This window comes from Diplotaxodon limnothrissa, linkage group LG9 (assembly GCF_057381915.1).
Source record: "Diplotaxodon limnothrissa isolate DT_005_m linkage group LG9, D_limnothrissa_male_GT1.1, whole genome shotgun sequence".
NCBI lineage: Eukaryota > Metazoa > Chordata > Actinopteri > Cichliformes > Cichlidae > Diplotaxodon > Diplotaxodon limnothrissa.
The window spans coordinates 6,514,019-6,532,734 of NC_140604.1; the positions used below are offsets into that span (position 1 = coordinate 6,514,019).

Here is an 18,716-nt window from a genome sequence, read left to right on the forward strand (position 1 = left end):
GTTTTTCCAGCAAGATGGTGCACCACCACATTATGGGTGCCAGGTCCGAGCATTCCTAGATGAACAGTCTCCTGGAAAGTGGATTGGTTGTCGTGGGCCAGTTGAATGGTCCCCAAGGTCTCCCAATCTGACCCCCTTAGACTTTTATCTTTGGGGTCATCTGAAGACAATTGTCTATGGTGTGAAGATACGAGATGTGCAGCACCTGAAACTACGGATACTGGATGCCTGTGCTGGCATTTCTCCTGCGGTGTTGCTATCAGTGTGTGAAGAGTGGGAGAAGAGGGTTGCATTGACAATCCAACCCAATGGGCAGCACATTGAACACATTTTATAAGTGGTCAGAAACTTGTAAATAACTCATGAAAGAATAAAGTTACATTGAAACCAAGCACACCATTGTTTTTCTTGTGACATTACCAATAAGTTTGATGTGTCACATGGCCCTCTTCCTATTGAAAAACCAAAAGTTGTATCCAAGATGGCCAACTTCTAAATGGCCACCATGGTCACCACCCATCTTGAGGAGTTTGCCCCCTCACATATACTAATGTGCCACAAACAGGACTTTAATATCACCAACCATTCCCATGTTATTACGGTGAATCCATATAAATGGCCCACCATGTACTGTGCCACCATGCTCCCCTTAAATAATTTTGTTCAGCTTAATTCACAAAGTTTTAACTACTCTATTAAAATATAACTTAATACAATACATATACAATATATTCACACAGCCATGACAGTTAGCACTGATTCAGATTGACTACACCTTTAATGGTGAGCACTATATGGAGAGAATGGTGGTGAGAGAAGAAAAGGAAGGCAAGTTCAAAACATAATTGGACTTTTCTGTGTTTTCTCTTCCTGTGTGGATTAGAGGGGAGAGTAAGGCAGGATTTGGGACACATGGTAATTATCCCATCTGAGATCCCATCTGAGATCCCCCTCTTGTCCCCAGCCTATTTTTTTTAAACCTCTCTCGCCCTCTTAGCTTAAGCGGGATTGTCTTTCTCTGTTTCAGCGTCTCTGAGGTCACTAAAAACAAGCTTGGATTTTGTGTCACAACAACAAAGGATTTCAAATGAAGAGGCAGATATGTTTTAACTGTCTCTGAGAGGACCAAGGTTGTTCTGGAACCTTCAGATTTTCAAGAATGCTTAACTTTAGGGCTTTCTGAGGCTGCGTCACGTCTCGTGTGATGTGAAAAAAATTGATTGTCTAATATCAATTTTGAGTGTTTAACGGGTGGTAAGCTCTGGAAGTGACACGGATATGTTGTGGTACTCTAGCCAATCACAGTAATCCAATGAGTCTGCTGTAAGTTTTGAGAAGGGACTTGTACAAAGCAAATGCAAAACACAAAGGCTGATAAAAGTATACTCTCCTCTACATTGTCCTCATTCGTTAAGTGCTTTACAAACCACAAAATTACAGCTAATAGATGGATTCTCCTGTTTTTAAATTCAGCTAGTTAGCAACAATATACTGCTTAAGATACTGGGAGTGAAAGTGGACAGCATATCCTTGTTTCTTTTCTTTTTTTTTAAACACAAAACTCATTGTTGCAGCCCAGAGGAACTGCTTTTTAGTTTTGCTGTCCTTGTTTTTCACAAGTGATGCCATATTCTGTACCTGCACAAGAAAGCGTTAAACATGTTATTTAAATGTGTACTTCCTAAATCCATCTTCATAGGCATTGTTGATTCTATCACAGTTTTTTAAGCAGGGTGAAGTTAGCATTAAAACATGTACACTTTAAGTGAAAAAGTGAGGGAATCTTCAGAGATTTAGTTAGCATCATTTACACAAGAGTGCAGACCAAAGGCCTGTACTACAAAGCAGGATTTTGGTTTTCCAGGTAACTTTTTAAATACATAATTATTTATGTACATTATGTGCACTCATATGTGCAGCCTATGTCTACCTTACTGAAACCACAGAACGAAACACAAACTATGCATTCCACTGTCAAAAGAATGGACATGGATTTGTCACGGTGAGTAGAGTGAGCCGTGTGGAAATATTGAAGGAGGATCCAGTCGCAGGCACTCGTGAAGGTGAGGTGGTTTATTGAACACAAAAATAAAAATAGACAAACAGCAAACAGAACAGAAGGCTATCTAAACTGAGAACAACTAAGCTAGTGAACACAAACCAGGACATGAACATGAAGGAGGATGAGCAGCGGAGAATGACGACGGACAGCAGGGAGAACACACGGATGAAACATGGTGGATACACAGACGGACCAGCAACTACAATGACAGAGGACACGACTTAAATACACACAGAGAAACACAGGGGAATTACACACAGGTGGTGGACACAGCTAGGAATAATCGACGAGACGAGAGGTAAAACTGAACACACTCACATGAGACAGACCTTCACAATAAAACAGGAAACAAGCGATCACTACACGAAGACGCAGACAGGACACAGAACTAAACTCACACAAAACATGAGAACACAAATCCTTAACCACGAGTAACAGAAACATGGAACTTAAATAGTAACCCACAAATCACAAAGGTAACACAACGATCATTCAAGAGATAAACGAAAACATAATAAACTCAAAATGCTGGGTCGAACCGACCCAGAAGCTTGACAGGATTAATTTGGTGATTAAGAAAGTGTATAAAATTTTCTAATAGTTCATTTTAATCTGCATATGCCTTTTACACTGCTACACTGCTAATACTAGACTCTATTAAAAAACAACCCTTCCTACTTTCCCTGCAGAGGCCTGAGGGTTTTTCAAGGAATGGTGACATCATTTTTGGAAAATTGATTGGTCAGTAGGTGGTGATTTCATACCTGATGATCCAAGGAAAACATTCTGTGGACTGACAAGACAAAAGCTGAACTTGTTGGAAGGGTTGACTCTCATTACATCTGGCATAAAACTAAGATAACATTTTATAAAAAGAACATCATACCAACACAAATGGTTGCAGTAATATGATGATCTGGGTTTACTTGACTGGTCATGGATGACTTGCTGTATCAAAGCAGGATGGAACCAGGAATTCTGGTCTCTAGCAGCCAATTCTGAAAGTAAACGTCCAGCCTTCAGGTTCTGGCCTAAAGCTCAAGCACACTTGGATTATGCAGCACGAAAGTGATGCACAAAGCGTCAGAAAGTCAAACTATGAATGGCTCAAAAAATAAAAACTTTTTTGAGTCACAGTGGTAAATGTTGCCATGTAATAGATAAACTTCTCACAGCCTGATCAAAACTGACAAGTCAATAACACAAACAAAACAAAGCAGATAAAGGGACATACTGGACATCACACCTGAGTCTAACTGATCCAAATGTTGAGCTGAACAAACCCCAAGAGAAAGCCTTTATCTTGCTGAGCAAACTTGGCTTTAGTAAGTATTGTACCTCTGCGGTACTGAGAGTTTTCAGCCCTTTTCTAAAAGCATTATCTCTCCACAAATGGAGAATGATTGGAGAAATGAATGCAAATACTCATCTGTTTCTAATTATTTGTTAAGCATGAGACTTTTTTATTAAGTGCTACCCTCAATAAAATTTCTGTTTGGCACCAAAGACTTTAGGCAGGAGATCAGGAAAAATTCCAAAATTTAAACAAAGGCTTTATTCTTAAAGAGTTATTTGTCATGACTATATAGGCAATCAGTGGGGCAATCATTACATGTAAGGAGCAGGAAAAGGCAAAGTCCACAGGGTTTTCTCCTTTCACTAATTTTTGACTCCTTATCTTGGGGTGGCTGTAGCTGAATAGATAGAGCAGGTCACCTACTAATGTTGGTGGTTTAATCCCTAGCTGCTCCAGTCTGCATGCCAAATATCCTTGGGCAAGATATTAACCCTCTGATGCATAGTGGTCACTGGAGCGGACAGCTACTAAAACGTACATATCTCTTTAATGCATTGGTTTCTATGGTGGAACTGCATATTAGCCTCTAGAGTGCTCTCTGCTGCCATGCTCCATTGAGGTCAATTCAGTGTTCAGTTAGTGCAACTGCAAGTAAATTTCCTCTGAATCAAAGATGGCAGACAAACTGTCACCCCTGCCGACCACTGCTGGCATATCCTGTCAATCCTTCTATGCTAAAAGAGCCCAACAGGTAAAAAAAATATGATGATATGCAGTAACATCTAGGGAAGGATATTATCTGTTTGGAATAAGAAATTGTTATGTCTAATATGTAGAAAACTACGATTAACCATGTGTCCACTGTAGTGGACATCATGCATTACCCACTATATTTTTTTAACATAAGTCATAAATTGTCTCACTGTTTTTTGGGACTGTTTTGGTTATAAGTAAGCATATAATTGTTACATTTATAAGCTACTCATTTAAAATGTATATTTCTGTGCAGATCAGCTGTAGTTTGAGTTACTATAATAATTATTTTATCATATTTTGTAGACTTCAAATGCAGCAAAGAATAAGGCAGCGTACAGAATAGTCCAGGAAATTCCATCCAGCTCCAGTGATGATGATTTCATTGATGAGTGCAGTGATGATGAGTTCAGTGATAAGTCCAGTGATGATGAGAGTGGCTGCCAGAGCAGAACAGAGACATAGGAACTACGGACAGCCTAGGTGTGATGAACACAGAAGTGTTTGGAGATGCAGAGACTAAGATGTCAGTTTGTGTTTTCTTCCAGCATGCTACTAAGGGCTTGGTAATACTGTCCTGCATCGTTATAGAACTGTGTAGACTCAAAAATGTTGCTCTTGTTGGAGATAGTTTGCCATATTCAGGTGTAGGATTCACAGCTAGGACTGTTGATTGGTTTTGTTATTTACGTCTAAACATTGGGGCCTTATGAGTTGAAAGTTCCAAAAAAATTGCTGAGATGTTTTTCAAAGGATACAAGCAAACAAGTGTTTGTATATTTACAATAGAACACAAGGTAATTAATTTTTATAGTAAATTCACAGTATTTCATGCTAAGTGCTCAGGCGCATGTAGTCCACTGGAGTGGACAAGTTTATAACTTTATAAAAAAACATATTTTTGGGGAAAAAAGAGTTGAACATTTTTTTTCATGTCCTGAGAAGAATAAAAGCACTTAAGAAAAAAATCTTGGTGGGGTGGGTGCAGTTTTCTCTGTGGTGGGGTTGGGTGGACTGTCCAGGGCTCTGTGGAGCCGGGGGGCGCTACTGCACTGGGCCCCGGTCTGATGGGCCTGGGCCCCCCTTCCCTGGCGGGTCGCGGAGGGTGGGAGTGCCTACTGGGGTCAGCGGGGGAGCTGGCCCCAGGGAGGGGTTACCTGCCCCTCCCTTCCTTCCCTCCCCATCTCCAGCTGCCTCCCTCTTCCCGCTCCTCCACAACCACCCACACATGCAGGGCCTTGGAGTGGGGGTATGTCACCAGGGTGCAGAGGAGGCTACCCCCCCCCCCCCCCTGTCCCCTTCTGGCTGCCTCTGCCTCAATTTTATCCCACATCTTAGACATTCACATTATTCACACTCTCATTACACATACATATAGGATCTTGGGGGTGGGCACAATCACGGAGTCCAAATCACCATCAGGGTGTATACCTCACCCCTGACGTCGTTGCCCACCTCTCAATTTTAAATACACTTAGTCATTGAGGGTTAGCAGGAGGGACTATGCGCTTACCTGCTGCTCCTTGGCAGGTAGCTCCATGCCCTCCTGGGTTTTAATTGCACCTTAGAACACATATGCATCAACACTACAATGAGCGGGTGGAGGGAGGTTTGGAGTCTTCTCCCACCCCCATTCTCTGCGGCCTGCTGGAGCGGGAGGGCTAGTAGGAGGAGTTGGCCGTCCGACTGCGGTCTGGGGTGTGGGGCCTCCCTGCTGCTGCGGAGTCGGGGTGGTCTGCCTCTCCCCACCGCAGGGAAAAGGGTAACACCACCTGGGTCTGGGTGCAATTCCCCCCTCCAGGGGCAAGGGTACCTAGACCCGGATTGTAGAGTACGCTTGGGGAGTGTGATTGTGTGTACAGCGTCTCTTTATGTCTGTCTCCACGTTGGTTGAGTGTGGAGTGAGTGCATATGAGAGCATGAGGGTGGGAATGGATGTTTGTGTCTGTGTGTGCCTGTATGTCTGTGTCTATATGTCAGGTTGGGTATCAGACGCCACCTCTCTGGGGACACCTCAGGCCCTCCAAGGTTTGGAGGCCTATCTCCACCCACCACCACTTCCCCTGCCGGTGGCGGACTCCCTCAGGTGTCGGTGTGTTGGTGGTTCTTTGTGTCTGGGGGTGGGCGTCCGGGTACACACCGGCTCACTCCTTGGCGGCCGCTTGTCGGGGCCTGGGGCCTGGGGCTCGCTCGGGCCCCCTTTGGAGGTGGGGTGCCCCCGGCCTCTCGGCCTAGGGCTCGGTCACTCAGGCGCAGCTGGGGGCCGGCGGAGCTCACGGGCGCGTCACTGCAACCCCCCCTGGCTTCTGCTCCGCGGCTGCTGAGTGAGCCCTCATCTGGGACTCTCCTCAGCTCTTACTGGAACAGTGGCGCGGCTGCCCCTCTGTTGGTCTTCCATGGTCTTTTGTGTTCTGGGGGCCTCTGGATGTCTGGAGTTTTGATCTCCTCCATACCCGCTTCACACCCTGGAGGACGGGGCTGAGGCCCCCCCACACTCCCTAGCAGATCATTACATGGAGAAACCTTTGGAATGCAAGCATGCTGATCCACACAGGTATGCACACATGGGTATTCACAGACGCGGACTAAAGCTTTCTTGGCTGCTGCCTCAAAGCACACTGTGCGCTGTCTATCTTGCGTGCTGCACAATATTGTTTATTACTTAGTAAATACTGATATCTATTGATATCTATGACTAGCTAGTTTATTGTGATGGTGCTTTGTTTTCTCTATTATTATGTTGCTCTTTGTTGTTTGCTGTCTCCTCTGTTTGTTTGTTTGTTTGTTTGTTTTTTTTTCTCCATACAGGTGACCCAGGAGTTTTTTTTTTTTTTTTGTCTCTCTTCCCCCCCCTTCTCACCGTCTCTTCTCCCCTTTGGTTTTCTTTCTTTCTCTCCCCCTCTCTCTCTCATTCATTCCCCCTGTCCTATTTATTAAAAAAAAAAAAAAAAAAAAAAAAAAAAAAAAAAAATGACAAAGGATGAACTGAAGCTCTGCCATCACGTAATGTCGCATACTGCTGTTTCTGATGTCATTTAGGAAAAAAAAAAAAAAAAAAAAAAAAAAAAAAAAAAATCTTGACCAAGGCTTTCATAATTCATGCATCAGAGGGTTAACTCCAAGTTTCTCATCCGTGCACCCATTGAAATGTGAATATGTGTAAATGTTAGACAGACAGCACCTACTCATTAAACAAAGCATAGAAGAAAGTGTTTGTTTGCCTGGACAAATGGCACAAGTTGCATTAAAGTACTTTGAGTGCTCAGTTAGAATAGAAAAGCACTACATAAGAACCAGTCCACTTACCACCATCTTTTCTTTCCTCTTGCCTGGAACCCAGACCTGCAACTCAGTCTGAGTAAACCATGTTCAAGGATATCTCTAAAATACATCTGTGGGACAAAGGACAAAGAAAGCTTTTGGCACACGCTAAAAGAATATGTTTTACATTCTTATCAAGAAGTGTGTCTTTTGTCCTTTGGGTTTTTACCTTCCTCACATATAGGAGGCAGGGCACACATTTGTTAAGCCAAACTGCTTGCCCTCTTTACTCCTATGTTGTTGCAGTTATTTAAGATGATCAAGATTTTTACTCTTTATTACTGTGTTTAACTTTTTTTTTCTTAAAGTTTTATTTCTACGTCGGTACAAACTAACATTTCTAATTATGCATCAAAAGATAATTTGATATAGGTCAATACCTAGATCAATAAGCTGATCTGTGTGAATTGAAATGCCATTTTCAGAATCAGAATCAGAATCAGAAAGGGGTTTATTGCCAAATGTTGAGCAGGTTTACAACATTAGGAAATTGCTGCGGTGCTTTTCTGATATGCAAAAAAACATAAAAAATAAACCGACTATTAACATTGCTGTTTAAATGTTGACGAATTAAATATAACAACACTGTGTTATAACGGTTATTTTACATTTAATGGCCACCTCCACTTCTCTGGAAGAAATGTGAATACAAGTTACCAAACTGAACAACTGCTTTCTGTAGCTAAAGCTAAACTTAAAACACCGTGGCACATGCATGAATGACTATCACGGTCCCTAAGGCCTCTCCGACTGACTTTATCTGTCTCTCTGTCTTTGTTTTTTCTCTTCTCTTCTCTGTCTGTGTTGTTGTTGTTGTCTATGCGCGAGGGTGGGACTCTAGCTTGAAACACATCACCCACCTGTCACCAATGATCCCATAACTGCCACGAGTTAAGGTAGTGACTGGCTGTCATTCTTTGCTGTAGTGTTGAACTACAGTTAGTGAAACCCTGGTGTTTCCCTCTGCAAAGAGTTTCCCTGGATTCCCTTTCCTGGACTGTGATGAGTCGCCCTGAGTTTTGAGAGTGTTCTGTTGTTGGATAACCAGGTATTTGGATTCCCTGGATCAAGTCGAAACTATTTTCCTCTAATGCATTGGGTATAACTTTGTTGGTGAATCAATGTAAATAAACACACTAAACATTGACTTCTTTGAGTCCAGCACTACAGTTCACTCCCCCTCAGTAGCCATGACAGCTGTTCATGACTTGTTGATTTCACGACACACCCACCAATCTGAGCCATGATCTAAATAACCCTCATCCCTCAGACTACTTATATGTGGACTCTATTCTGACCAAGTCTTTTTAACTGCCTGTTCTCTAATGTTTGCCTTTTCTGTTGTTTTTTATATATTCCTCTTAATTGTATATATCTCTCATGTTTATTTATTCCTGCTGTTGTACTATTTATATTTTATTTCTACACAGTTGGTGTGGAGCACCCACAATTGTGCCGTACATTTACAATGACAATTGTGGGTGCTCTATTTTAAAGTGTTTAAAAAAAACATCCAAACATTTTTGGAATTGGGGTTGTATTCAATGAAATATATAAAAATATAAAAGACAACACAAATAAATTGTTATCCTTATGATCATACATAAAACTACTGTGAAACTGTTTTTCTTGCTTGCTTCTGCCACACACACCGACACACACACACACACACACACTACCATGATTACCAAACTTGCTAGACCAGTTGAGCAGATCATTCAGCCCTTAAACCACAACCCATTAACTGGACACACCCACCTTATTTTTCCCTTGTTTCTGTCTTTGATTTGGTGCACTTTTCATATCCTCATGAGCTAACGAATGCCTGGAGCTCCAAGATCTTTTAGTTACAACAGGAGAAACCAAGAAAATTTTCTGCAGTGTGGATAACAGCCTTTCAGCAGGTACTGAGAAGAGTATGAATAGCACTCATCAATAATTAACATTTACTGTAATCATTGGAATTTTAAGTTATTAGTCAGTTTGAACTCACCCACTAATGTATGTTGTGTTGTAAACATTTTCTTTTTGTTCTGAATTAAAACAAGCTGATTGAAGAACAGAACAGGCAAAATGCTAGGCAGCAAAACCAAAGACATTATGACTGGCTAAACATACAAACTTTATTTTCAGCACTCAGTAGGTTCACCTGCTCTACTCAGATATACCTAGTCAATGTGGTGTATATGGCAGTATAAAAGATTATTTAAAAATAACATCGGACACATTTAAATGTTTATTTGAAGTTACAAGCCAGCTATCAAATCTTTTGGTTTTTTTAGGACTCGAAGTACATGAGAGGAAGTTCTTGTGTTTGAGGGCCATAAAATACTTTTCCCTAATAAGCAGCGACATACGATGTGTTAAGGATGTATCTTCTGCCATCAAATTTAGACATTTGTACACAGCCATTTCACAACCATTCACACCTTTATTCAGGGGACTCTAAGCATGTCCTGTGAGCTCAATGTTTTTAGAGGGTTTTGTGATTTACAGCCTTGACACACCATCAAACTGTGCTAATCAGTCTACAGAAATCCTCTTGTGTGAGTGGACATCTGCAAGAATACACAGTCCATCATCTACAGCTAGCTGCGGTTATGACGAGTAATGAAGATCTATAAAATGAATTTAAGCATGATAGTAAATTTAAACACAAATCTTAAACTATGTATAAAAATCTCTCTTCCTCTTGGAACTCCATTGTTCATTTGTTTCAGTTTTACAATTGTCTTGATTTTTTTTGAACGGTAAAACCTTTTTCTTATAAGACATTTACCAACATCGCGATTTATTCTAGATAAAGTGCTAATTCATACTGTTTCCCTTGTCTTTACAGTATGGGTTCTAACCAGAGCAGTGACAAGCTTTACTGTAATCGTTATCTCGATGGACAGGGTCCTCCATCGCTGGTTGAACAAGGTCCTTCAAAAATACACACACCTATTTCTGAATGCCTGGTACAATTTCTTATTTACTAGTAGATAATTCCACTGAAAATCTGCTTCTGTCTGTCCAGCTACTGAACAGGCAAATGGGAAGTTCAGTACACTAAGTGGGTGCCAACCAGATGGTAAAATGACCTGGGAAGTTATCAACAGAGGCCTAGCTGGATTTCCTAATGATAATACCCTGAAGATTAACTTCTCATTCCTGGAAGGAAAACAGACGGTGAGCTTAGTGGATCTGCTGACAACTATATGTGGTATAGCTAATATGTACTAATACCTAATATTTGAAATAGCTAATGAGGTTGAGCAAGGCATCCACTACTTTCAAGGTTGGTAATTTCACTCCAGGCTTCTTCAGTCTGTATGCTAAAGTCAATTATATTATTAATATTATTATTAATAATAATAATAACAATAATAATAAAAAAAAGAAACAGTCAAACACTTCTGATTAACTCTCTCACTAGGTCAATAACATTGTTTAAAATGATAAAAAACACAACGTCCCCAACCTTTTTTGCGCCATGGACCGGTTTATGCCCGACAATATTTTCACGGACTGGCCTTTAAGGTGTCGCGGATAAACACAACAAAATAAAACTAGTACCGGTACCGAAAAAAAGAAGATTTATTCATAACATGCGTGAAAAGACCCAGGAAAACCGAGTTAACGATAAAAATGATAACGAAATAACGCTGAAAACCGATAAAAACCCTGAAAATCACACATGAGCCTCAACTCTCGCGGCCCGGTACCAAATGACTCACGGACCAGTACTGGTCTGAGGCCCAGGGGTTGGGGACCGCAGATGTACAGCACATTAAACATAAGAAGACTATGTGGCACAACCCTAAATTGACGGTTCAAAAGATATTTTTTAAATATTGTTCAAAAAGAAAGAGAAACACTAACTATTCTTTTATTTGAACTAGAGTAAGAGCATATACACCGCATTCTTATCAGAAAGAAACTGGTGAACTGGTTGGTCAGGTTAGTCAGTCACGGTAGATGGAAATAGAAAACGAAAACAGAAAAAAAAAGGAGCAGCACATACTTTGATTTGTAAACAACACTCACTAAATGCACACTGCAAATCCAGCATGTCCAAATTAACACTGTCAGATTTGATTTCAACACTATTAAAGTGTCTATACTATATGGGTCCACATCAGAGAGTGTTAATTTAACTCTTTTTGGAGAGTTGGTACGTTAACTCTGATTAAGTGTTAAACACCAAATCTGTCTGGAGTTGATAATTTAATACTTACTAATGCTAACTAGGTGTTAAGTGTTTATATATTAACTCTCAAAGAGTATTTTAGTTTAACTACGTAAGAGTTATCTTCTGATTAATTCTAAAAAGCAGGAATTTTCCTCTTCTGAACTTCTAGAAATTTCTTTTGGAAATAAACATTTACTAAAAAGACGCAATGGTTTTTGAAAAACATTTATTCTGAACTGTGCACCACAATTTCAAAACATTTTCTGAAAGATGTAACAGTGTACATGTTCTCACTTTCATTAGAATTTTGTTTATCAAAAGGTCTGACATAGGTGAGCTGGTAAATGCAAATAACAGCATTCTCATCACTTATTTCTTCAATACAATATGCATGTCCTTCATTCATCACTTTGTGGACCTTCAACGCACTTCTGCTCTCCCCCATATTCCATCTTCACATATCCTATGTGAAGATGGAAACAGGTAATACTGAACTAAATGTAAAACCTCAACCTTTTTCATTTTTACCTAAACCGTGTGCACAAAACTCTGGAGGGATTTAAATGCTAACGTAGAACCCAGTCAGGACATCTGCTACTGCTGTCTGCTCGTTTTTTTTTTATGGGAGATCATTTTCAGGCTTCAAGTAGCACCATTATACCAACATTTCACATTCTAGACATTGTTTTAGGTGTGTTTGACCAAAAATGTGACTGAAAATTCACATGCAAGCTTTTTTTCAAGGCTGTGGTATTTGCCTGCAAACAATACCTTTCAGCTAGCTAAAACAGAATATTATGCTATCACCGAGCAACATGGCTAATGCCTTTCACACAGCTTTGTCTCAACTCCAAAGAGCCACAGAAGTAAAAGCTAATAATAATAATTGAAACAGTCTTTGAAAAAATGACTTGGCAAACAACTCAAATATGTAGAGCAATGTTCTGAAACGGCTTCACTTCAGCTTCGATTGGAGCCTATGGTGCTGGGGGCGGAGTCTGTGAATTTTAGTGATGGGTCGTTCGCGAACTAAATGGCTCTTAGAGCCGACTCTTTGACGTGAACGACGCGAGCCGGCTCCTTATCGCGAGCTGCCACGTGGGTTTTTTTTTTTCTTTCTCTCACCCTCTCTCTCGCACTTTTTTTCCGCTTCACTCTGCACGCGAGCCTTGTGCTTTATGCTGGGCAGAGGGGGGAGGGGCGGTAGTTACACTCAGTAGCACAGGAACAGAGCCAGAGGGAGAGAGAGAGAAAGAGAGCCAGGGACAACAACGTCACATTAGAAAGGTATAGGACCATATGACAGAGAATATGCATCTTCTTTTTGTTTTCATATTATAATTTATATTTAATTGTGTTGTGGTTTGCAGTGTTTTGTGTTGTTTCACTTTAAATTTGTAAAAGGAAAAAGCTGAAAATTTAAATAGTTAAAAGTTGAAATGTGAATATCAGATTTTTGTATTATATGATTTATTTATTACATTTTATGTGGAGTAAATAAATAAAAGTATATTTACGGTGGCCCCTAGAGAGAGGATGCTAGGCGCAGTGTTGAGCTTTTGTTACCTAGTGGCTACACAAGCCAGCAAGTACCAACGACCGGATTTGGTGTGTGGTAGTAACAGGTAAATGAATTTTTTTTTAATTATTTGAATATATATGAGTGCCTGTGTATAAATACACAAACAATACACACATGCTTTCAATTGTGTAATTTAAGTGATCTAGTAGCTCTGCTTTGGAAGTTCAGTTCATGCTAGAAATGTGTTTTGGAGTTTGTACGTGTTTTGTGCATAATTTTATACTATTGTTAATAATAAATTAATTAAAGCAACAAAACAACCTGAAGAGCCGGTTCGGAGCCGAAAGAGCCGGTTCTTTTTAGTGAGCCAAACCGAAAGAGCCGGATCTCTAAAAAGAGCCGGAAACCCCATCACTAGTGAATTTACTCTATTGGTGTCATAGCCCCTGTAGGAGTTCAGAGTTAAAAGATCAAGAGTTAATGTTTCCATTGTAACACCTCCAGATTTGACATAGAAACGCTCATTTTTAACACTCGATTTTAACTATTATCATTTTACACCTCAGAGTTACATTAAAAGAATGTGACTCTACATAGAGTAAAATTAACTCTACTTTTGCAAGAAAACTACTAACACCAAAACATTTAACACTTTTGAATTTCCTGTGCATATATACCGTGGTTCAGGGGGGTTGGGAAGCTCATCTTGTAACCGGAAGGTTGCCGGTTTGATCCCTAGCTCTGTCTGTCTTGGTCGTTGTGTCCTTGGGCAAGACACTTCATCTACCGCCTACTGGTGATGGTCAGAGGGGCCGATGGCGTGATATGGCAGCTTCGCTTTTGTCATTCTGCCCCATTATAAATAGATAAATACAAATAGCATGAATAAATAAATGGAGACAAAAAAATTTAGAGTATTAAATAGATTTATGTGCAAAAGAGCTATGAGCTTAATCTGCTGGTTTGATATGTGAGATGACCTGATGTGCTAAAATTATTATTACTGTTAAAATAGATCAGCTGTTCAAGACTCTGATAGCAGTGGGGAAGAAGGAGTTGTTGAGTTGAGATGTTCTGGATTTCACACTTCTAAACCTTTCTCCTGAGGGCAGAAGTGTGAACAGTTTGTGTTGTGGGTGTGTGGGGTCTTTGAGGATGGAGGCAGCTCTCCTCTGCACTTGGCGATGGTAGATGCTCTTCAGAGAGGGCAGCAGGGTCCTGGTGATCTTCTCCGCAGTTGTTATCACTCTATGCAGGCGTTTGTGGTCCATAGCAGTAGTGCTGTCGTACCATGCAGTGATGCAGGTAGTCAGTGTGCTCTCCACAATGCAGCTGAGTGCATCTGTCTCCCAAATCTAAACTGGGAACTGGTTCCACAGAAGAGGCGTCTGAAAGCGGAAGGTCTCCCATTTTAGTTTTAAATACTCTAGGAACCACAAGTAAGGAATCTCCAGAAGGATATTTAAACTCTTGAGTAGCTTTTAAGTATTTTGGGGGGCTTTGAGGAGCACAATTTGATCAATTTTGCAACATTTGACTGAGTCTTAGATAAACTGTGCACATTCTACTACTATCAACAGTCATTTTATCAATATACTAGTGACCCCGTTCCTCTGATAAATCATGTGGTAAAGTTTCTGTATACTCTTCCTATCATTCATCCTATCATTAAGTTAATCTTAATTTTGTATCTCCCAATATTTTTTTTTTTTTTTTTGAGGACTGGGCAGGGGTTTTCTGGTATTTCTGAGGTGTAACAGGAAATAGATTTAGCTAACAACTGATTTAGCAACCACCAGAAAAGCAAAAGAAAACCAAACCAAAATAAAAAAAACCACACTTGACCACTCTGCAGTGTGTTGCTGTCTAGATAACTAATATCACAGGTCCATCAGTAAACTGCTTAATATGAACAATTTTTCTCTTCATTTTTTTCTTTTCCTTTTTTCGTTTTTGCCTCTCTCAGGTTACAGCTAGATAATTACATTCAAAATTAGCATTCCGACTTTATCTAACAAAAATGTGAGTTGGATAAATCACCACAGTAGACATGGTGTCAATACATATATCAGAATTTGTTCTGTGATGATGAAAGAGTGCACACGCTTAGCTCAGGGTGAACGTACTCACAATTTGCTGAACTTAACCTGATCGGGTGTTCTGGAATGGGGAAACAGAATTCCTCTGAGTCAATCAAGTCAGAGTCTATTTTTAAATTAAATTAAAATCTCGCCTTAGTTAATGTGCATATTTTACCTGTGGGCTTTATAGCCTGCTATTAAATAAAACCTCAGAACTCTTGCTTAGGCTAAAAATATTTTTAATAAAGAATAAGCAAAGTACTAAACAAAAATCTAAATAGTTTTGTTAATAGTTATTAATTACAGTTTTATATATTTAATTAACTCTTTAAAATATGATGACTTAAGTACAGTGTGGTTAGACTTAAGCACATGGTTTAATGAATGTCTATTTATGCACTAAACATATCTTCCTATAGGAGATGCACCCTCACCCTGGCCAGCATTATGCTGGGGAAGTACTCTGTGCTTACCTGCCCGACAACCTTGAAGGCAAGAAGGTTCTTGCTCTGCTGGAAAAGGCATTCAATCAGAAGCTTCTGTTTAGAATAACCACAAATGGAGATGGAGAGGACGTGATCACTACAAGTTCCATTCCACTAAAAATACAGTCAGAAGGTGGAAACATATTGTGAGTATACTATAGCAGACTTGGTTTGAAAGGCCTAATGCTTATCCCTTTTAATTGTGCAGCACTTTGGTTAAGCCTTGATTTTAAATGTGCTTAGAAATAAACTGACTTGACTTGAAGTAAAATGAGCAAGCAAGCAAACAAACAAACACAAACACATTTACAATTGTGTGTTAGAAACTGAAATGTCTAGACAGATGGCAGATGACCACTCCTTCCTCAGCCTGGTTCTGCTGGAGGTTTCATCCTGTTAAAAGGGAGTTTTATTCTTCCCACTGTCGCCAAAGTGCTTGCTCATAGGGGGTCATATGATTGTCGGGTTTTTCTCTGTATGTATTATTGCACCTTACAATATAAAGCACCTTGAGGCGACTGTTGTTGTGATTTGGTGCTGTATAAATAAAACTGAATTGAACTGAACTCATAAAATTAGATCACTGAAAGAACACTACTGTTAAAGTTACTGATTTAATAGGTAGCTTTAAATATATTATTTAGTCCCAATTTTCTGTCTTTACATCTACATGGGAGTGTGTGTGTGTGTGTGATGACAATTATTTTTTAATTTAATTTTTTAATTTCTAATCTGTATTCTTTCAGTGATGGCCCAGATGCTGACTACCTGAAGACTATGAAAAAGCTACTGAACAATAATGGCATTAAATAACATAAGACATACTGGTTAATAGATGGATAAAGCTACATTTTTTCTTTTTCCTGTAGCAGAATTAAGAAGAAAAGGTGGTTGCAGTTTAGGATGAAAAGCAGATTGTGTACTGAATAGTTTGGTGGTTTAGTCCTGTCTGCATGCCAGTAATATTCGCCCACTACGCAACCACCAATTTACATGTAATAGATAAGTTATACGCAGAACTATATGTAAAATTAAGCCCTGCTTATGCCCCCTGGCTATTAGTGTAAAGATTTAAGTAGAATGGAAAAAAATAATAGATTAATTATTTTATATATTTTATTTCTTATGCATACTTGTAAGTTATGTATTGTGTTGTTGTCAATTAAAAATAGCACAGATGTTGATATTCAAGAGGCTGTCATTGCTCTTAAAGCAGTATGCTTCCATTTGAATTTGTAGCCAGCAACAAATGTCCAGACTCTCCTCAAAGACCTGCACAGATTTTGGAGAGTCTTGAAACTTGTTTAAGTCTTTCTTCAAAGATTGTGCTGGTTATTGGAGAGACCTGAGGCACACACACACACATATATGCACAAACACACACACACACACACACACACACACACACACACACACACACACGCACACACACACACACACACTGTATCTCTCCCTCTCCAGTGCAAGACTGAGATAGTCTTAAAATTCGTGGATCACAGACGCTTCCTCCTCAACTAAAAGCTATCTTACTAAAAGTTATTGCAGAAGAGTTTACAATAAGACAGCAAGAAAAGAAAGGGGCAATTTAATTCCAAATATTTAAAGAAATGTAAATGGTTTCTTCTAGTGCAATCAGAAAACCCATAAAAACACAATTTAAAATCCAGTGCCTTTCATGTAGATGTCACCTGGAAAGGAAGACAAAGTGAAGAAGCCCAATCACATTAATCAGGCACAAAGAGCTCAAATTAGAACCCACATCAAGTAGTTTAAGCAACAGACACATCTCAGCATCACCTACTCAGAGGAAACTATGTCAAACTGGCTTAGTCTTCAACTGCTTTGAAGAACCCAAACTGAACAAGACCAAGAAGTAAGACAGAACTACTTGACCCATTAACAGTGTTGGGGAGTAACGGAATACATGTACCGCCGTTACGTATTTAAAATACAAAATATGAGTAACTGTATTCCGTTACAGTTACCGTTTATAAAGGTGGTATTTAGAATACAGTTACTTTGTTGAAATAAATGGATTACACGGCGGTACTTCCCTGTTTCATATTGTGGCGGATCAGGCCTGTTTGGGTTTTGTTTGACAGCTACAGTGGGGCAAAAAAGTATTTAGTCAGCCACCGATTGTGCAAGTTCCCCCACCTAAAATGATGACAGAGGTCAGTAATTTGCACCAGAGGTACACTTCAACTGTGAGAGACAGAATGTGAAAAAAAAATCCATGAATCCACATGGTAGGATTTGTAAAGAATTTATTCGTAAATCAGGGTGGAAAATAAGTATTTGGTCAATAACAAAAATACAACTCAATACTTTGTAACATAACCTTTGTTGGCAATAACAGAGGTCAAACGTTTACTATAGGTCTTTACCAGGTTTGCACACACAGTAGCTGGTATTTTGGCCCATTCCTCCATGCAGATCTTCTCGAGAGCAGTGATGTTTTGGGGCTGTCGCCGAGCAACACGGACTTTCAACTCCCGCCACAGATTTTCTATGGGGTTGAGGTCTGGAGACTGGCTAGGCCACTCCAGGACTTTCAAATGCTTCTTACGGAGCCACTCCTTTGTTGCCCGGGCGGTGTGTTTTGGATCATTGTCATGTTGGAAGACCCAGCCTCGTTTCATCTTCAAAGTTCTCACTGATGGAAGGAGGTTTTGGCTCAAAATCTCACGATACATGGCCCCATTCATTCTGTCCTTAACACGGATCAGTCGTCCTGTCCCCTTGGCAGAAAAACAGCCCCATAGCATGATGTTTCCACCCCCATGCTTCACAGTAGGTATGGTGTTCTTGGGATGCAACTCAGTATTCTTCTTCCTCCAAACACGACGAGTTGAGTTTATACCAAAAAGTTCTACTTTGGTTTCATCTGACCACATGACATTCTCCCAATCCTCTGCTGTATCATCCATGTGCTCTCTGGCAAACTTCAGACGGGCCTGGACATGCACTGGCTTCAGCAGCGGAACACGTCTGGCACTGCGGGATTTGATTCCCTGCCGT

General features: G+C 40.1%; 1 protein-coding gene across 1 annotated transcript; it reads left to right on the plus strand.

Moving 5' to 3' along the window:
• Positions 1-10,273: 10,273 nt before the first annotated feature.
• On the plus strand, positions 10,274-16,508 carry dtx3la (deltex E3 ubiquitin ligase 3L a). The gene is made up of 4 exons (XM_085361910.1): positions 10,274-10,355; positions 10,453-10,604; positions 15,630-15,841; positions 16,442-16,508. Exons 1-4 carry the CDS (start codon positions 10,274-10,276, stop codon positions 16,506-16,508), a joined length of 513 nt encoding a protein of 170 aa, XP_085218036.1.
• The last annotated feature ends 2,208 nt before the right edge of the window (positions 16,509-18,716 follow it).